Below are 20,480 nucleotides of genomic sequence, written 5' to 3'. Positions count from 1 at the left end.
GACATCTTACCTAAGGAAAAGGAAATTCTGATAGGCACAGCGCTGTACTCACAAAAGGCATGCTTTCCCATCCTTTTTAAAAGGTGGTGTGTTTGTGTGTATGTGTGTGTGTGTGTGTGTGTGTGTGTGTGTGTATGTGTATGCCTGTGGAGGGGGCCAGAAGCATCAGATCTTCCTGGAGCTAATGTCTGTTGCAGATGGTTGTGAGCAACCTGATGCAGGTGGGTGCTGCGAATGGAATGCTTGGTCCTCTAGAAGAGCAGGATAAAACTCCTAGGTTTTTCAAGACAGGGTTTCTCTGTGTAGCCCTGGCTATCCTGGAACTCTCTATGTAGACCAGACTGTCCTCAAACTCAGAGATTCCCCTGCCTCTGCCTTCCAAGTGCTGGGATTAAGGCCGTGCACCACCACTGCCCAGCCACAGGCTCTTAACCACTGAACCACCTCTCCAGTCCCGGGGGTATGTTTCTCAATAAGGAAGGTACTTCTTGGTAACTGAGTGCCAACCCCCATACCACAAGCATCGGCTTCCTTCAGGTTCAGGTCTGATTTCTTTTTATTATGATTCTTTTTAAACATAAACGTGTGGCAAGGAGGAGCTTGGCAGCAGGAAGGACAGATGTCACTCTGCCACAGTGGTGGCTAATTCTGGGTGCAGGAGCTTCGAGGCCTCAAAGTAGCTATGCCCGTGGTCGCCCTTAGAGCTGGGCTGCTTGCTGCAGGGGCTGCAGTCTTTGTCTGAGAGGTAGGGCAGGTTCTCCACGCTCTCTTCCACGCAGGGGTCAGAATGGAAGCACTTGAGGGCCATGAGACGGTACCGCTTCCTTCGGTTGAGCTTGTAGATGCGGATCCTTTCCTTTTCTGCCTCAGGGTCGGTGAGAATCCCATCCCAGCGCAGACTCTCGTTGATCTGGCTGGAAAGGGTGTCTTCTATTTCGGCAAAGCAGGGGTGATTAATGCTGTATGAATAGGGAAGGGTTTGCCTATTTTCCTCTTTGTCTCTGGGCTCTGCTCTCGAGCCATGGTCTTTGTGGGGATTTAAGATGTCATGGAAAGATGAAGAAAGTGGCTGATTCTTCCGACCTCGACTGTGATGTTTATCTGCTGAAAAGACGAGGAGACAAGTGTTTGTCTGTTAGGGCGCCCAAATAAATCACCAGCGATGTAAAAGACCAGGGCTGCCTTTACCCAGGGTTCAGAAGGCAGGAACCTGGGATGACGCCACTGCTGGGAAGCTCTGGTCAAGGTATTTTGGGGCAAGAGGCACCTTTTTCTTTTTGTGGTGCTGTAGACTGAACCCAGGCCTTGTACATACTAAATACAAGCTCCACCACTAATCTGCACCCCAGTTCAGGAACCAAGAGGTCCCTGATGCTTCAGTATCCATCAGTGTCAACCAACGAATGGAATGGAGAGGTCAGATCTGAAGGCCAGCCTGACTCCTAGTGTGCTGTTCTTTCTACTGTATCTGCCATCCCTCAACTTAACCTCACTACATGCTCACCAAATATTTCCCAGGTCTGTGACTCTACACCCATCTAGACACTGTATGGTGAAAGAGACAGGACGTAATCTGTAGTATACTGAACCAGGAAATGCTTTTTCTTTAATTTAATTATTTTATAAACCAGGATATACTTTTTCTCTTTAAAAATGATTTTAAACATTGTATTTGTGTGCATGTTGCTTGAACATATGTCTGTGTACCGTGTGCATTCCTGGTGCCCGAGGAGGTCTGAAGAGGGCATCAGATCTATCTCCTGATACTGCAGATACAGGCAGTTGTGAACTACCAAGTGGGTGCTGGGGATTGAACCTGGGTCCTCTGCAAGAACAAGTATTCTTAATAACGGAGCCATCACTCTAGCCTCTCTTTTTTTCTTTTCTTTTCTCTCTCTCTGTTTTTTTGTTTGTTTGTTTTTTAAAGATGAATCTTATATAGTTCCAAGTAACTTCAAACTCCCTATATAGCCTAAGATGACCTTGAACTTCTGATCCTCCTGACTCCACACTTCCCATGGATAGAACTGCAAGCAAGCATATGCCACCACCTCTGGTTTCTGCCGTGCAGAGGATGGAACCCAGGGCTTTGTGAGTGCTATACAAACATGAGCTGCAGCTCTAGCCCAGGAACACTTCTGGGAGGCTTTGTCCCCTCCTCTCCTCCTCCTCCCGTCTCCCCCTTCTGTCCCCCTCCCTTCCCCTCCTTTCCCTTTTTTTCCTTCTTGACATTAATAGCACTGCAGAATCGCTTATCAAATGCTATAGATGGTTATTCCTTATCAGCTCCTATTTCAGGTTTATTTTATCTTAGAATTATCTCGAGAAAGGCAAGCAGAGGGAGGAAAAAGGCAAAAATAAATAAATAAAAGTTCAGTCTTGACATTTCCTTACTTTTCTATTCTCTGAAAACTATCTGGTGTCCCCTGCTGACAGGCTGCGGTACACAACACTGTAATTCCTACAGTCCAAAGTTGTGCCAAAAAGACAAAATAAGCCTCCATGTTTTGCTGACACACACGGTGGCTTGCGGCCTTAAGCTCAGCCTGAAGAAGTAATTCTTAGACTCCCATGCTCCCTTCCCCAAACCACAGGATTGTGGGAAGACCGCTGTTCCTTCCACTGCCCACTCAGCACACAGAGCCAATGCCCCACACCTGAGCCCAGGACCACCCATATCAGGGGTCAGGGCGACTTTTCTGATGGCCAAAGCCACACAGGTTACCCTGGAGTTACATCACTCACAAGCAGGGACATTCTGCTTCACAACTGGACTCTTCTTTGGAGTGGCCAGAGTGTCTTTGCTGGGACATCTGGAGGTTCTGTGACTGAACTTTGGGAGAGGCAGGGACTCTGGGTTCCTGGACAGTGCTGATGTCTGGACAGTGTATGCGAGTGAAGGACTTGGTGAGCAAGACTGGAGTACATGTTGTGGGTGTGACTTGAGTTGTTTGAGGACATCTATGAACATGCCTAGAGCACCTGGGTGGGTCTAGTGTTTGGCGTGTATCTACGCATATGAGTATCTAGAAGATCTGTGTGTGTATGGTGTGAGGGTGTAGCCATGCATGTGAGTTTCTAGGATGTCTGTGTGGGTAACCATGCATGTGAGTGCCTGTGTAGGTGTTCAATCTGTGTTGGCGTCGACGCATGTAAGTGTCTAACTGAATTCACACATGTGTAGACTGCATGTATATGCATGATGGAGCAAACTGTACTTTAGGTCTGTCAGAGTGTCATATTGCTATAAAAAGGCAGTATAAAGAGTGTTGGTGTTGAGGCGGAGATTGGTGTGAGTTTCTGCCATATATAGTTGTCTCTTGGCGGAATCCATGCAGGGAAGATTCTGTACACATCTACATGGAGTTGGAAGCATGTGCCCTTTAAAGGGTAAAGGAGTTAGGAGGGCACCAGCGGGGAGCCTGAAGTCTGTTCCCTTGTGGGAGCGAATATCAGCTAGTATCTGTCCAAATGGGTTAGTCTCTTTGTGACTCCAAACTTTGAAATGTCTGTGAGTAAGGGTATATTTTGGCTGAGGGGCTAGGAAGTTGAGAGGAGGTGGGCAAAAGAAGATCACTCTCTGAGGGGCTGGAAGGTCTAGGGGGTGGGTGTCTGCATGGCCTCTGTGTGGGACCCCACACGGAGATATTAGATGTTGAGGTTCTTACGGGAGGGTGTGGTCTCTTTGGATACACTGGGAAACTTAAGTTGGTAGATTTCCGTGGTAATTAAAGGGTCTCTGTGCTGGTGAGAACATGGTCTTTATGGGTAGAACTGGGCATCTCTGGGCTGCCCTAAAATGTCCTGTCAGGTTTCTAAGCCTGAGGTGGCCTCCAGGTAGAAGGGTATGGGAGGAATCTCAGGTCCAAGAGCCGAAGCAATCTCCCTAGCTGCTCCTCTTACCGTCGCCCTTGCCCGATCCTTTAGTCTTTTTCTTCTTCTTTTTCTTCTTCACCTTCCGTTTGGCCAGCTCGGAGGCGGTGCCCACGATGGGAGGCAGCTTGGACCCCGGGGAGCCCTCAGCTCCGCCTTCCCGCGCCTCCTCCTCCTCCTCTTCCTCGCCCTCCTCACCATACTCCGCCGCTCCGGTCCCACCACGGCCGGCCATCCGCCCGCGGGACCGCGACCTGCGTGCCCGGAACAGCAGAGGACCCGCGCCGGGCGGGCTCCAGGCGCTCACTGCTTGCTCAGACCACGCGTCTCCATGGCGACCGCTCCACGCTACGCGCACAACTAAGAAGTTGCCGCAAGGGGCACCCTAAGGCTCTAGATGTACGCATGCGTGTTTTGATCTGTTTGAGTCCAGGTGAGTTGAAGAGCATATGGCAAGGCAGGAGATAAAGATTGTTAATGCTTAGCTGACAATGACAAATGCCATCCACTAATGCATAATCCAAAATATTTATCGTTTTTATTTTTTGAGACAAGGTCTCATGTAGTTCGAACTGTCTGGTCTTGAATTCCTCATCCATTTGTACACTCTCCCAAGGGCTGGGATTACAGGCATGAGCTATTGATGTCTGGCTGTCTCCACACCTTGCACCTCGCTCCCCATCACCCACTCACCACTTAAGTTGCCTAGGATGGTCTGGAGCTCATTGTAACCCAGGCAGACCTTGAACTCACGATTTTCCTGCTTCATCTTCCCCAGAAACTAGGATTATATGTATGAGCCGCCAGGCCTGACTACACACGAAAATTGTTTTCTTTAAAAAAATTTTTTTTTAAATATTTATTAATTTTTATTTTGTATATATTTCTCTTGATTGTATATATGTGCACCCCCTGTTGATCTAACTGTATGCGTTTGTGTTGCAATCTACTTGAGCCCTGGTGTGGGCCAGGATGCACAGGTCAAGGCTAAGTAGACGTTGTGGGTCCTTGGGCTGGCACTGACCTATCTTTTCCACACCTGTGCTGGCTCGGAAGTGAGAAGAGCGCACCAGATCCTTTGGAACGTGAGTTATGGATGACTCTGAGCTGTGGTGTGAGGAACCCAAACTGGGTCCTCTGCAAGAGCAGCAAGTGCGGTGAACTGCTGAGTCACCTCTGAGCACTCTACCTCTACCCCCATGACAGTTCTTATCAAGACCATACACATGGGCTGGGGATACAGCTCAGTGGCAGGGCACTTAGTGTGTAGGAGTCTAAAATGTCTCAGCCAGCACCACAGATTTAAAAAGACTAAACCTAAGCCAGGCGTGGTGGTGCACACCTTTAATCCCAGCACTCGGGAGGCAGAGGCCAGGTGGATTTTTAAGTTCGACGCCAGCCTGGTCTACAAAGTGAGTGCCAGGACAGCCAGGGCTACACAGAGAAACCCTGTCTTGAAAAAAAAAAAAAAAAAAAAAAAAAAAAAAAAAAAAAAAAAAAAAAAAAAAAACAACAACAACAAAAAACTAAACCTGTGTGAGCTTGTTTTTGTTTGTTTGTTTGTTTTTTGGTTTTCCTTCAGGTTTTGTGGGGAGTGGGTGTGGTGGTAATTCCAAGATGGCGCCCGGGACTGCAGCCAAGTCTTATGACTTGCACCTGATTTTCTCATATACCTGAAAATAAGCCACATCCATCATGAGAGCTGCGCAGGTGCGCCATGACGTAAGATCAGGCCATTTGGCAAAGGCCAATGAACTGAGATTACACGGACTGGGCTGATGGGGCGTGGTTAAGGGGTTATATAAGGGATTGCGATTGGGAGCTAGAGAGAGATTCCTGCTTGCATGTTGAAAGTTTCCTGAATAAACTGCTTTGAGAAGAACACTGTGTCGTCGCTCTTTTCTGCTGGTCAGAGACAGAAGCAACAAGGTTTATGCACCACAGGTCATATTTTCCAAATATGGCTGCAAAGAGACAGGAGTGTAGCTTAGGTGGCAGAGTGCTTGCCTAATATATATTGATCGAGCACTGAGCACTGGGTTTGATCCCAGCACCCCATAAACTGGGCATGGTGGCACATGTCTGTTGGTAATCCCAATACCTGGGAGGTGAAGACAGAAGGACTAGGACTTCAAGGTCATCCTTGGCTACAAATTGACTTTGAGAGCAGTCAGGTTACAGTGGTTTGTCACAGTTACTAGACACTGTGACAAACTCCCACAGCAACCAAAACCAAGTATGCCTGCTATAATATTTCCAATCCTATAAGCCCTCCAGGAATCTCACCCTTTCCACAGAAAGGGACCGTCGATTCTATTCCCCTTCAGTCTGGGTAGATTAGTGGACTGACTTGGAATGAATAGCGTGTGTCGTGTCCGGGATGTAGCTCATTTGTTTTGTTTTTTTGTTTTTTTTCGAGACAGGGTTTCTCTGTGTAGCCCTGGCTGTCCTGGAACTCACTCTGTAGACCAGGCTGGCCTCGAACTCAGAAATCCTCCTGCCTCTGCCTCCCAAGTGCTGGGATTAAAGGCATGCGCCACCACACCCGGCCTGTAGCTCATTTGTTAGAGTGCTTGCCTTACATGCAAAACCCCAGGCTTTCTATCTTCACTTTCCTTCAGGCTCATATGCCTATCTCTCTTGGTTGCTTGCTTTATTTAAAGCTAAATTTAAATTTTAAATTTTATTGTATGTTTACATATGTGTTCATACATGTGCCACTGCATATATGCAGGAGTCAGAGAACCATCCAAGGGAGCGAGTTTTCTCTTTCCACCATGTAGGTCCTGGGGATGGACCTCAAGCCTTCCTGTTAATTCTAGGAGACTTTCCCCACTGACCCATCTTTTTCCGCTGACTTGCTTGCTTTTGTTTGTTTTGTACTAGGGAGTGAACCAAGGGTCTCATACATGCTACCACTGGTCAGGTGTTCTACCACTGAGCTACCTCCACAGCTCTATGGTTTTCATTGTTTATTTGTAAGAGTTTTGTGGTGTTTTGTGTGTGTGTGTGTGTACATGTGTGTATTGTATTTGTTTAGAGACAGGGGTCCATGTAGCCTAGGCTAGCTTCAAACTCTATGGAGCTAAGGATGGTTCTCTTGTTGTTGTTCTTTTTTTTTTTTTTTAAGATTTATTTATTTATTATATGCAAGTACACTGTAGCTGTCTTCAGACACACACACCAGAAGAGGGCATCAGATCTCATTACGGGTGGTTGTGAACCACCATGTGGTTGCTGGGATTTGAACTTAGGACCTTTGGGAAGAGCAGTCAGTGCTCTTAACCACTGAGCCATCTCTCCAGCCCCAGGTTCTTCATATTCTTCTGCTTGCCTTAGTTAGGGTTTTATTGCTGTGAAGAGACACCATGACCCAGCAACTCTTATAAAGGAAAACACTTAATTGGGGCTTGTAATTGTTTTGGCTTTTCTATGTCTGCCCCTGTTCCTAAATAATGACAGAGGATTATTTTTATTCACAATGCTTATGGCCTTAAGTTAGGCTTGCTCTCCAACTATCTCTTAACCTATATTAACCCACTGATACTCTTCCATGTTTGCCACATGGCTGGTTACCTCTCTTTAGTTTCATAAGTCCAATGTCCTCCAAGTCTGGGCGGCGAATCTTCCTGCTCCTGACTCTTTCCCAGAGTTCCTATCTTTCTGAGTGTCCCATCTCTATTCTGCCTTTTGCTAATAGGCCATAGGCTTTTTATTTTAACTAATTAGTGGATGCCTTAGGCAGGACAGAGAAACATCTTCACACAGTGCATATAAACATTATCCCTACTGGGGCTGCTATACAGTTCAGAGTTTTGAATCTGTTGTCATCATGACAGGAAACATGGTGGCCCACAGACAGACAAGGTGTTGGAGAAGGAGCCAAGAGTTCTATATCCTAATCAGCAGGCTGTAGGGAGTGAGAGATAGGCCAATCCTGGCTTTAGCTTCTGAAACCTCTGAAGCTCACTTCCAGTGACAAGCTTCCTCCAACAAGACCACACCTCCTAAAAGTGCCACTCCCTATGAGCCTTTGGGGACCATTTTTATTCAAACCTGCCTTCACCTCTCTTATGCTGGGATTATAGTCATGTGTACAGTTTGTGTGGTACTGGGACTGAAGCCCGGACCTTGGGCAGGTTGTACAACATTCTACAGACTGAGCTATGACTACACCACCAGCCCTATAAAAACTCTTCACAGAGTTCAGGACCAATTCCTCTGTGGCTGTAAAGAATCCAAATCTGGGGGCTGGTGAGATGGCTCAGTGGTTAAGAGCACTGACTGCTCTTCGGAAGGTCCTGAGTTCAAATCCCAGCAACCACATGGTGGCTCACAACCATCCGTAACGAGATATGACTCCCTCTTCTGGTGTGTCTGAAGACAGCTACAGTGTACTTACATATAATAAATAAATAAATCTTTTTTTTTTAAAGAATCCAAATATGTAGCTTTTTGTCTACAAATAATTTTTTCTTTTTTTCAAAACTTTTTTTTAAAGGTTTATTTATTTATTATATGTAAGTACACTGTAGCTGTCTTCAGACACTCCAGAAGAGGGAGTCAGATCTTGTTACGGATGGTTGTGAGCCACCATGTGGTTGCTGGGATTTGAACTCCTGACCTTCGGAAGAGCAGTCGGGTGCTCTTACCCACTGAGCCATCTCACCAGCCCATACAAATAATTTTAAAGATCTATTTACCTCGTATCTGAGTGTTTTCTCCAAATGTATGTATGTTTATCATGTGCATGCCTGGTGCCCAAAAAAGTCCAGAAGAGGGTGTCAGATCTCAGGTGTTAGCTGCCACCTGAATGCTGGGACTCAAACCCAGGACTTTGCAAGAGCAGCTGGTGCTCTTAACCACCGAGCCATCTCTCTGGGCCATGCTTATTTTCCTAATGGTGTCTTTTGATAAACAGAAACTGAAAATTTTACTGAAGCTATTTTATTAATATTTCCCTTTTATAACCAGTCCAAGGGACCTTTGCTAACATACACTATGAAGAATGGCTGCTATGTTTTTGTTATAGAATTTCTGTGGTCTCAAGTCTTAAGGCTAGGTTCATAACCCATCTCAAATTCATTTTTAAACAAAGTTAGATAAAGATCAAATGGATTCCCCCAAACATTCATCAAAAAGACGTTATTTTCCTCAAAACGTTTTTTTTTTTCTTTTTCTCTTCTTTCTTTCTTTTTCTTTTCTTTTCTTTTTTGAGACAAGGTACCCCAGGCTGGCCTCCAACTCACAACCCTCTTTCTGCCTCCGCCTCCCAGTGCTAGAATTACAGGGACCATGCCCAGCTTGACTTAGAACTTTTTTAGATTTATTTATTTATTATATGTAAGTACACTGTAGCTGTCTTCAGACACTCCAGAAGAGGGCGTCAGATCTCGTTACGGATGGTTGTGAGCCACCATGTGGTTGCTGGGATTTGAACTCAGGACCTTCGGAAGAGCAGTCGGGTGCTCTTACCCACTGAGCCATCTCACCAGCCCGACTTAGAACTTTTAAAAAAACCAATCAAATGTGTGTGTGTGTGTGTGTGTGTGTGTACTCTTTCTGGACCCTCTGTTATATTGCTTGTTCTTCTATTTGCCTGTATTTGTACCAGTGCCATGCTGTCTGTGCAATGTAGCTTTGTAACTAAGTATTTTTTATTTTGTTATGTTTATGCAGATGGGTATTTTACCTTCATATATTCCTGTGCATGCCTGGTGCCCATGGAGGTCAGAAAAGGGTGTCAGGCCCCCTGGAACTGGAGTTACAGAAGGTTGCAAATCACTGTGTCGGTTCTGGGAATTGAACCCCCATCCTCTGGAAAAAGAGCAGCCAGTGCTTTTAGATACTGAGCCATCTCTCCAACACCTATAATTAAGTCTTAATCTTACATAATCCAAATATTCCAACTGGATTCTTCGTGAGTATTATTTGGACTCTTGTAACTCCCTTGTTCTTGCATACACATTTCATATCTTCTTATCATCTTTCATTTTCTCTTAGATAACCTACTGAGAGTTCGCTGGGATGGCGTCCAGTCCACGAGCATAGTGCTCAGTGACTGCCAGTTATTAGTATTGGTTCATGCACTTCCACTGGACTCCGGGAAGTGTCATTCTGCAAAGGACCCTCCTGTTAGCCTGCCAGGCTCCTTCGTGTGCCCAGCAGTTCCACACACAGTGAGCATTCAGCATCTGCCTCTTGCCTGTCTGCTTCTGTTCTTAAAAGTGACAGCTGGTGCTGGGCAGTGGTGGTGGTGGGCTTCAAGGACTGATCTCGGGCAGTAAGGCTTGGTGGCAGGATCTGCTAAGCCAGAGTTCTAGGCTAGCCTGGCACCCTGTCCAGGCTCCAGCAAGACCTTGACTCAGAAGAATAAAGCTCAAGGCAGGAGACATACCTCAGTTGGTAGCATTCTTGTCTAGTATGTAGGGGGTCCTGGGTTCGATGCCAGGGCCATGTAAATCAAATATGATGGTGTACGCTTACAACCCAGGCACTTGGGAGGTAGAGAGAGGCAGGAGAATCAATAGTTCATTCTTAGATACAAAGTTGGACTGAGTAAACAAAATAAAAATTAATTCATTATAGTTGTCAAAAAGTCAAATCATGCAGGTGTGACCTTAGAACCTGGGAAGCAGAGGCAGGCAGATCTTTGTGAGTTCAAGGCAAGTATGGACTACAGAGCAGGTTCAGATGTGCCAGGGCTACATAGTGAAGCTAGACGTGGTGGTGGACATCAGTAATGCCAGCACTACCAGAGCAAGAATGAAGGGAAGAAGCAGGAGAATTAACTGGAAGCTCACGGATCCAGCTCAGCTGCAGTACACTGAGCAGTGGAAGAAACAGGAGAGACCCTGCCTCAAAAACCAGGTGAAGGGAGACTGCCAACTTCCAAAAAATTGTCCTTTGACCACACCCACCTGCTTAAGTCTACATACATGCGCATGCACGCATGCTCAGGTGTTCATATGTGTGTGTACACATGCCAGCACTCACACATGTGCACACACATCACAGACTAAATAAAGTGTTTAAAAGAAAGAAAATATCTGGGGCTGGAGAGATAGCTCAGTGGTTAAGAGCACCTACTACTCTTCCAGAGGTCCTGAATTCAAATTCTGGCAACCACATGGTGGCTCACAACCATCCATAATGAGATCTGATGCCCTCTTCTGGTGTGTCTGAAAACAACTACAGTGTACTTACATATAATAAATAAATAAATCTTTAAAAAAAAAAAAAGGAAAGAAAATATCACATCTGCCCCATTGATTTGGGGATGTTATATAAAGTCTACACTTATATTTATATGTGTGTATATATATGTATATGTGTAGATATATACACACATATATATATGCATGTATAAGCTGGTTAAAGGTTTTATTCTCCTGAAAGCCAATAATAATGTTTGTAGTTAGTTTTTGTTTCTTCACATAAAGAAACTAGCCCCAAGTTAGCCCAAAACTTGCAGTGTAAATGGGGACCTTGAACTCCCTCAAGTACTGAGAGTACAGGGGTACGGCCATGCCTGGCTGATGTCCCCTTCCTTACACAATAGGACACTGTGTCTTTGGCCTTCCAGACTGGATTCCTGGTGCTAGAGATGCAGGTATAAACTCCTCATAGTTATCTCTAAGATTTATTTCTATTCTTCATCATGTGTTTGTGCACTTAAGTGTAGATGCCCATAGGCCCAAGGCAGCAGATCCCCCCACAGCTAGACTTGCGGGCAGTGGCGGCAGCCTGACTTGGGTGCTGGGAATAGAACTCAAGTCCCCTGGAAGAGTAGCACTCACCTCTAAGCCATCCCTCCAACCCCCTGTTCAGTTCCACATCTTCCCTGAAACGACCCCTTTTATTATTTAACATTATAGTTCCAAGATTCACCCTGTGCTGAAGGACCAGTTCAGGCCTGTCCACTTGCAGTCTTCTGAATCCAGTTACTGAAGAGAGGAGGCAGTGGAGCAGGGACAGTTTTATTTCTGTCAGGCCAGCCAGGGGAAGGCTGCTGGGAAGGGCACTACCCACATCCTGACAACAGCTCTAGGACTGTACAGCAAGAACAAAAGCCTGCATCCCAGAGATTCCCACATGCTCAGGAGCTTCAAAGCTGGCTGGGCTGTAGCATCCTCATGGGTCTGCAGCGGGGACCCTACAGGGGTCCTGGTGCCATCCTGTTGCTGAGGGAGGCATGTCTCCGCTCTTAACACCTGATTGCTGTCAGGAAGCCAGGAGGGAGAAGTTAGTTGGGGAGCAGGCCAGAGGGGCAAACGCTAGATCCACCTTTCAATAGCTTGCTTTTAGTTTGCTTTTTGGTTCTTGAGACAGGCTCATATGCAGCCCAGACTAGCCTTGATCTCTATATTGTAATTGAGACTAACCTACTCTTCCTGTCTCCACCTCCCCAAGTGCTACGATCATAGGTGTAAAGCTTTGTTTATTCTGAGGGGCCGGAGAGATGGCTCAGCAGTTACAAGCTCGTGCTGCTCTTGCTGAGTTTGGTTCCTGCCATACATGCTGCACAGCTCACAACTGCCTGTAATTCCAGCTCCGAGAGGGTCTGACACATTTGTCCTCTGGGGACACCTGCACACACATAATTAAAAATTAATTCTTAAAAAAAAAAAAAAGGTTTTTCTCGGATATATCTCAAAGATTGCATTTTCAAAGAGTCTCTCCAGTTTGGGGCATTGACTTTGTCCTCAGACTAACGCTCATCACTGTGGCAAGATACTGCCCATGGCCTGGCACCACATCCACACAGGACAGTGTCTGGCATAAGAGGACCATCTCCCAGAAGCCTCCAGTAGAGGTCCTTCAAGACTCACTGGACAGCAGTGGGTCCCAAATTCCTTCTGAGGGACCAAAAACCAGGATTGTCATAGTGGCCCTTGATGGAGCAGGAAAACCTGCCTGCAGCAGGTACCCAAACCAGACCAGTGCACTCTGCATCAGGAGAGTGGAGAGTAGTCGGCCACTACATAAGATTGTCTATTCCACACCCAGCTCTGGCGCTCACCTCCTTGTGCCAAAGGCCTTTTTTTGTTTGTTTGTTTGTTTGTTTGTTTGTTTTGTTTTGTTTTTTCGAGACAGGGTTTCTCTGTATAGCACTGGCTGTCCTGGAACTCACTTTGTAGACCAGGCTGGCCTCGAACTCAGAAATCTGCCTGCCTCTGCCTCCTGAGTGCTGGGATTAAAGGTGTGAGCCACCACGCCCGGCTCAGCCAATGGCCTTTTACCTCGACTCTTTTTATTTATTTATACATGTGTATTTAGCCTACATTCATGTCAGTGCACCACATGCATAGTTAACAGATGGTTGTGAGCTGCCATGTGGGTTCTGGGAATCGAACCTGGGTCCTCTGAAGGAGCAGGTGGTGTTCTTAACTGCCAAGTCATCTCTGTGGGGAATTAAGGTGTGTGCTTATTAAGGTCGAAGTCCACCATGGCTCAGCAGTTAGCTTCTGGGCTCAGGGAATATGGGAGACTCTCTTGTTAGCAGGTTTTCTCCTTCCTTGTCTGGGGGAATCTTAAGCCCTCACACTCACCTCTACCTAGGGAATGTCATGTAGCCTCAATTAGTTTATAGGATCAATTTCCTTTCTCCAGGCAAAACCTGTTCAGCCAGCCCCTGCGATTCCTAAAATGCTTTCCCATGCTAATGAGGTATGCTGGGTATCCTAAGCCCTCAGCTAATGACCTTGGCCCATCCTGGAAGTCCCCGCCCTCAGTCCCCTAAAACTTTATTTATAAACCTTCAATCACCCTAAGTAAAGTTGATCTGCCCCCTGACAAGCAGTCTAGTATGGTCATTCACAGTACATTCTCACAGGGCTTCGGATGCTTCCCCTCCCCGCCTCCCCTTCTCTGCTCCCTTTCCCCTTTGTGGACAGAATCAGCTGACGATCCACGAGGGCCGGGGAAACCCACATCTCTCCAGCCCTTCAACTCTATCTTGCATAGGGCGTGTTGGGCCTGCCAGAGTAAGCCAAATGCACTGGAAATTCAACACTTTCCTGGAGCAGGTGGATAATTCACAACTGCATCTTGGTTTCTCAGTTGGAAGCGCTGTGGCTGTGTTTTTACAGCGCCATCCAGAGCTTTCTAGGAGGATTACACGCTGGCTTTGCAGAATTGCTTGGCGGAACAGAGGCATTTTGTGATCTGTCTTATCTCTGGGTTTACTTATTCCCATTCTATGACTATTTTCTGGGATTGTCTCCCAAGTAAACTCTTTGCACTCAACTTTTTGCTTTCGGGGGAACTCAAACCAACACAACAATCAACTCAGCAACTGATGCTGCCTGCCCTGGTGAATCTGTGCAGTGGGAGGTTAAGTTGGATGCTGGATGTAGATATGTGAGCTCCAGGCTAAAGACAGAATGTTGGAAGTCACAACATTCAGCACAGAGGGGATGGTGTCAGCTTGCACTCGTGGGTGGGGATGCCTTCAGAAAACTATGCTCGGCGTGGTAGTCCACGCCTGTAATCCCATCTGTTAGAAGCCTGGTGCAGGAGAATTTCTGTGAGTTTGAGGTCTTCCTGGGTTACATAGATAGTTTTAGATGGGGTAATAAGGAGATCTTGTCTTAAGAAAAAAAACAAAAACAAAGAGAGAGAGAGGAAGAGGAGACAAGGTAAAGAGAATAAATAGGGAGGCCTCGAGAGCCTCAAGCCCTAAGGAAGACCAGTGTTTAGTGGCTGGGAAGGGAGGGCTAACATCCATAGTGAGTGATCAGAGAACCAGCTTGCAGTGTGGCCATTCCGCCTTCCACAGTCCCATGAGGTAAAGACTTGCCCTCTAGAGTGGCACTAATCAGAGGTGACAGTAACTCTGAGGTGGGGCCCAGTTGGAAGCTTCCCCCAGGGGCTTGTGGGACCCCAGCTTCTTCCCTTTTCTCCTTCATTTCCCAGCCACAAGGGAAGCCACTTCCCTCCACCCCAGGCTTGCACTATGATGGGAAGTCTCGCCACAGACCCAGAGCAATGTATTGATAGATTACGGGCCAAAGCTCTAAAACTCGGTTTGCTTTTTTTGAGATGGGTGTTAGTCTGTAGTCTGGGCCGGTCTGGGACTTATGATGCAGCCCAGGCTGGCCTCAAACTTGTGGCAACCCTCCCACCTCAGCTTCCCAAGTACTGGGATTGCAGGTGTGAGCTACCACGAGCAGCAAATCTTTTCTCTCTGTAGGGTGGCTTAGTTCAGCTGTTCATTATAATAAAGGAAAGCTAACTAAAGCACACGGTGTCCAAAAAGCCAAGTGCATGAAATATACCGAGAGAGAGAAGCTGGATATGGTGGCCCATGCCTGTAACCCCGGCATCTGTGGGGTCCAGACAGAAAGGTAGCATGTTGATGGCCAGAGGTGATGGTAAGCTCTGGTTCAAAACAAGTGTTTAAAAGTTAAATGACAAATAAAAAGGAAGCAGGGGACAGCAGCAGTGTCGAATGCCGCTGTGTGGTTAAGCTGTGTGATGGGAACAGAGGATGACAGGCAGGAAGAGTATCCCAGAATAAAGCTGGGGGGAGGGCAGGCTGCTGAGGTGACTCAGGGGTTAGGAACACACACTGCTCTTCCAGAGGACCCGAGTTCAGTTCCCAGCACCCACATCAACTCACACATACCTATGACTCTAGCTTCTCCAGGTCCATGGGGACCTGCGTTTGTGTGCACATACCTGCACACAGGCACAAATATATACATATAAATGTAAAATAAAACCATATATATAATATATATACATATTATACGTATACATGGAGAGAGAGAGAGAGAGAGAGAGAGAAGTCCAGGCTTAGTGGTACACGCCTTTAATCCTAGCATTTAGGAGGCAAAAACTCTCTGGGTTTGAGGCTGCCCTGATCTACAAAGTGAGTTCCAGGCCAGCCAAAGTTAAATGGTGAGATCCTGTCTCAAACCAAACAAACAAAAACTACTTTTGACAGTCTTAGTTTGTTTTCTCTGGTTGTGATAAAATGTGGTGACTAAAAACAGCTTGGGGTGGAAAGGGTTAACTTCCGGGTGATAGTCCATCATTAAGAGAAGCCAAGGCAGAAACTCATGAAGGCAGAAAGCCGGAGACAGGAGCTGATGCAGGGGTCGTGTTTACTGCTACGGAGGCTATGGATGGGTGCTGCTTACTGGCTTATTATCCCTCACAGCCTTCTCAGCCTGCTTCCTTTCTGTACCCAGGACCACCTGCTCAGGCGTGAGCTGGACCCTCCCATCTCAATCACTAATCAGGGAAATTCTCCCACAGACTTGCCTCCAGGCCAGTCTGATGGAGGCATTTTCTTAACTGAGAGTCCCTCTTCCCAGATGAACCTAGCTTGTGTCAAGTGACAAAACAAAACAAAACCTAACAGGCACAGTGGACCTTATGAAGCTACAGAGATGGCTTAGAAATCCCAAGACCCAGGCTAAGAAAGGAGTCAGGGACTGAAGCCGGAGACCTGGTGAAAAACAGTTAAAGTACCTGCGACTGTCTCAGCGTGTCAGGACTGCTGCACTCGTGAACTCATGATAGATATGGTTACCTTCCCAGGACCTACACAAGATAAATTCACTCAACTGTCCAGCATGAAGAGGGGGGCACATGAGCTCACACCCCTACCTGAAGAGCTATTAACAGTTGATGGCTTCTGGGGGGAGAGAGACTCACATTTTCTTTAGGGCATCAGCCCTGGTAGGTCAGCCATGTTCCAGTGGATGACACCAGACCCACGAGTCTATGGGCAGCACAAGCTGCATTCAGTGGATAATTAAAAAAAAAAAAAAAAAAAAGAATGGGCTGGGCTTGGAGGTGCACGCATTTACTTCTGACACTTGAGAGGTAGAGGCAGGCAGATGTCTGTAAGTTTAAGGCCAGCCTGGTCTACAGAGTGAGTTCTAGGACAACCTGGTCTACACACTGAGTTCTAGGACAACCACGAAGTTGGGAGGAAGTGAGAAAGTAGAGAGTGAAATTGGGAGAGGTGAGGCAGAAGAGTTGGGGGAGGTGAATATGGTCAAAACTCACTGTATACATGTGTGGAATTTGCAAGTGATTTTCATGATTGTTCATAAAATGCAGCCCCTCACTGGAGGGAACCTCCTCGTAGCCACTGGCTGGCCCCACACAACCTTCATGAATGGAAGAAAAACGGCCAAGCTGTCTCCAGCCAGCCAAGCGTTCAGGCAAGGATGAGCAGCTGGAAGGTAGGGCAAGCAGAGACAGCCAGCCCTCCCAGCACCTGTGCACAGGCACCGACTCAGGCACAGAACATCTGCAAACCAACTCCAGACACAGCGGCGGGCCAGCTGCACAAAGGACAGCTGTCATTTGTGTTTCATAGAACTGCTTTTCTATTGCATTTATTTGGTGTGTGTGCATGCACACATGTATGAATGCCACGGCATGCAGGAGAAGGTCTGAGGACAACTTCCTAGAGTATGTTTTCCCAGTCTACTGTGTGGGGCCTGGGGATTGAACTCCAGTTGTCAGGCTTGGTGGTTGGTCAGTGCATGTACTGCTGAGCCATCCCACCAGCCATCACTGTTTTTGTTTGTTTTGTTTTTTTGTTCTTTGGTAATAGGAGAGAACCGACTTCTGAAGATTATCTTCTGAGTCTCCCTCCCCACAATAGTAATTGGTTAAGAAATTGAAACGGCTATGTCAGAGTTGTCGGCACGCGCTTGTGGTCTCTACTCCTCTGAAAGCTGAGGCAAGAGGATCCGTTGAGGCCACGAACACGACAGTGATAAGGCTCCAGCTCAAACCATCATCACTTAGCATCTATTTACTCCTCCCATAAATACTTCCTATCCTAAAGGGGTACAGAGAGCCAGGGGCAACTCTCAGAAAACCTTGCTTGTGCGTCTCCTCTGTCTGGTCCCTGAGGTCAGAGCATGCACTGTGTTTAGCTGATATGCTATAAGTGAATGAATGAATGAATGAATGAATGGTGTAGGATAATAGAACTCCCTGTCATCTCTCTGTGAGGGACTGAACCATTATATCCCTGTCTGAAAGATAGGAAACCAGAACAGATTCAAAGTGGCTTGGTCGCTGGGCATGGTGGCGCACGCCTTTAGTCCCAGCACTTAGGAGGCAGAGGCAGGCGGATTTCTGAGTTCTGGTCTACAAAGTGAGTTCCAGGACAGCCAGGACTATACAGAAAAACCCTGTCTCAAAAAAAGAACAACAACAACAGAAAAAAAAAAAACAACAAAGAACAAAAAAAACAAAGCGGCTTGCTCAAACTTTTAATGTTAATTAGTCATCAAGTGCTCCTGGAACCCACTGTCCCAGTGGGTTTATGTGTTTGTCTGTCTGTCAGTCTGTGTATGCCTGTGGAGTGGGGGCTGGGGAGAGGATGGGATCCAGGATCTCACATGTGCTCAGCATGCTCCGTGCCACAGAGCCCCTGGCCTGCTCTATGGCATCTTGCAGAACACAGGAGGCTTCACAAGATGGATGGTGTTTTCCTGGTCTGTGCTGGCTTCCTTGCTCACACTCTCTCCCCGTGGTCTCAGCAACTGAGAGCAAGTGGGGTCTGAGCGTGTCTTTCTCTGTGAGGATCCCTCCTTTGGCTGGGTTACTTTGGGTAGCATTTGTGGCTTTTTGGCTCTCTGCTGCCTGCACAGCCTAGGTTCCCCAGTGGACTGCTGTTCCAGATGTCTGTCTTGGTGCCGTCCAGCCCCTGATGTAGGTCTTGTGTTTCACAGGATCTGGTTCAGCCTCTGCTGCAGTGACCTTCGTTAAGGGAGATGCTGTAGTCTAGGCTCTTGTCCACCAAAGGTTGTCCTCTGCTTTTTCTAGCCTACAATCTCAGTACCTGGATCTTTTCATTTCTTGTACAAATGGTGTTGGCCTCCTTGCAGAAGCCACATGGGCCTCCTCCCTTTGCCCACCCTCCTGAGCTCCTCCAGGCCAAGGTCAACATGGGTAGAACCTGGAAAAGCAACTCAACGCTTCCAAACCCGTGCCCTCGAGGGACCGTTTCAGAGGAAGCTGGGAGCGGGAAGAGGAGGGGGCAGGCTGTGGGATGGCACAGAACCCCCACGGCTTTGCAATTTGAAACTGAAATCTGGCCTGCCAGATTGGTGTGAAGGTACATTTGTCAAGGTAGGCGACTGGTATGTATTTTACTTAACACTCTGTCAATTTAATTTCCAACATTTAATATTTGCACATACGGTGCGTGGTCCCTATGTCTGTGGTTGCCCTGGGCTTTGCAACTGTTAAAGGCAGGCCTGGGGCTAAGAATGTAGCTCAGTGGTAGTGTGCTTGCATAGCACAGAGTACCCTAAGCTCAACCCCTAGTACGGAGGGGAAAAGAGAAGAAGGCGTGTTAGTATTTGTTTTTTTGGAGTTGGTAGAGTGCTTGCCTACCCGGTTCCTGAAGCCCAATGCCCCACACCCTGATGCTCTGAAGACTGAGTTTGATCCCCAGCACCATATAAACTGGCTGTAGTGGTGCACACCTGTAATTCATGCACTTGGGAGGAAGAGGCAGGAGTTAAAAGTCACCCTTGGGTTTCCGGGCGGTGCGGGAGGCTGGAGGCCAGAAGGCTGTCCCTACCGCCGGGGACGTGGAGACTCTATACCGAGTCCCATTCTTAGTGCTCGAATGCCCCAACCTGAAGCTGAAGAAACCGCCCTGGGTGCACATGCCGTCGGCTATGACGGGTGTATGCCCTGGTGGTGGTATCTTAGTTCCTCATTACCGGAGGAATGATCTATGATGTTATCGTTGAACCTCCAAGTGTTGGCTCAATGACCGACGAACATGGGCATCAGAGACCAGTAGCTTTCTTGGCTTACAGAGTAAACGGACAGTATATCATGGAAGGGCTTGCGTCCAGCTTTCTCTTTACAATGGGAGGTTTAGGTTTCATAATCCTAGACCGATCCAATGCACCAAACATACCGAAACTCAACAGGTTTCTTCTTCTGTTCATTGGCTTCGTCTGTGTCCTCCTGAGTTTCTTCATGGCCAGAGTGTTCATGAGAATGAAGTTGCCGGGCTACCTGATGGGCTAGTGTCTTTTGAGAGGAAATCAGTGGATCCCGGATTTGCTCCTGTTAATGAAGTTTTAAAGGCTGACCCACTCCCTCGTGCAATGTGGAAAAGAATGAAGAGCAGTATAAACGCTGCACTGAGTGACACCCTAGCAAGCACAGCAGAGCTAGGGCCGGAAGTCACGGGATCAGAGACAAGTTCATTACAGTATTTCCCTGATGATCTACCCCAGTGTACCAGCTATGTTAAACGGCATTTTTTCTTAGTTTTTTATTTCTTAAAGAAAATATACTCCTCCTAAAACTTTGGTATTGAATAAAGTGATTATCTTTTACAAACCCGTCATCAGGTTTTGGACATGATATTTCTGATTTTCAGAAATTAATGCAAATCGAGAAGTATATTGTGAGAGCTGAGATATTTGGACGACTGGCCAGTTCCTGCAGTGGTGCTTTAAATGATGTGTGTGCTACTCTGCAATTTCAGATGCGTATGGGAGACTTGTTTCCTGAACAACATGATGTATGAAAGGAGCAGAAATAAATAATTTTTCTAATTAAAAAAAAAAGTCACCCTTGGCCAGCCTGGGCTATAAAAT

At 46.9% G+C, this 20,480-nt stretch overlaps 1 protein-coding gene and 1 pseudogene across 2 annotated transcripts; one reads left to right on the top strand and one right to left on the bottom strand.

The window, feature by feature from the left end:
• Positions 1-538: 538 nt before the first annotated feature.
• Positions 539-4,251, bottom strand: C11H17orf97 (chromosome 11 C17orf97 homolog). 2 transcript variants are annotated; one of them, XM_021178036.1, is made up of 2 exons: positions 3,904-4,251; positions 539-1,104 (listed from the first exon to the last, which is right to left on the bottom strand). In XM_021178036.1, the coding sequence occupies exons 1-2, from the start codon at positions 4,106-4,108 to the stop codon at positions 623-625; spliced, it is 687 nt and encodes a 228-aa protein (XP_021033695.1). In that variant the 5' UTR covers positions 4,109-4,251; the 3' UTR covers positions 539-622. The 2 variants fall into 2 exon arrangements, with proteins under 2 accessions (XP_021033695.1, XP_021033696.1); XM_021178037.1 differs by having other exon boundaries at positions 545-1,101; positions 3,904-4,187.
• Positions 4,252-17,008: 12,757 nt separating this feature from the next.
• LOC110304526 lies at positions 17,009-19,976 on the top strand (annotated as a pseudogene).
• Positions 19,977-20,480: the final 504 nt, after the last annotated feature.

The sequence above is a fragment of the Mus caroli genome, chromosome 11 (assembly GCF_900094665.2).
Source record: "Mus caroli chromosome 11, CAROLI_EIJ_v1.1, whole genome shotgun sequence".
Taxonomy (NCBI): domain Eukaryota; kingdom Metazoa; phylum Chordata; class Mammalia; order Rodentia; family Muridae; genus Mus; species Mus caroli.
The sequence above is the reverse complement of the archived record's forward strand: the minus strand, read 5'-3'. Positions and strand labels throughout refer to the sequence as shown.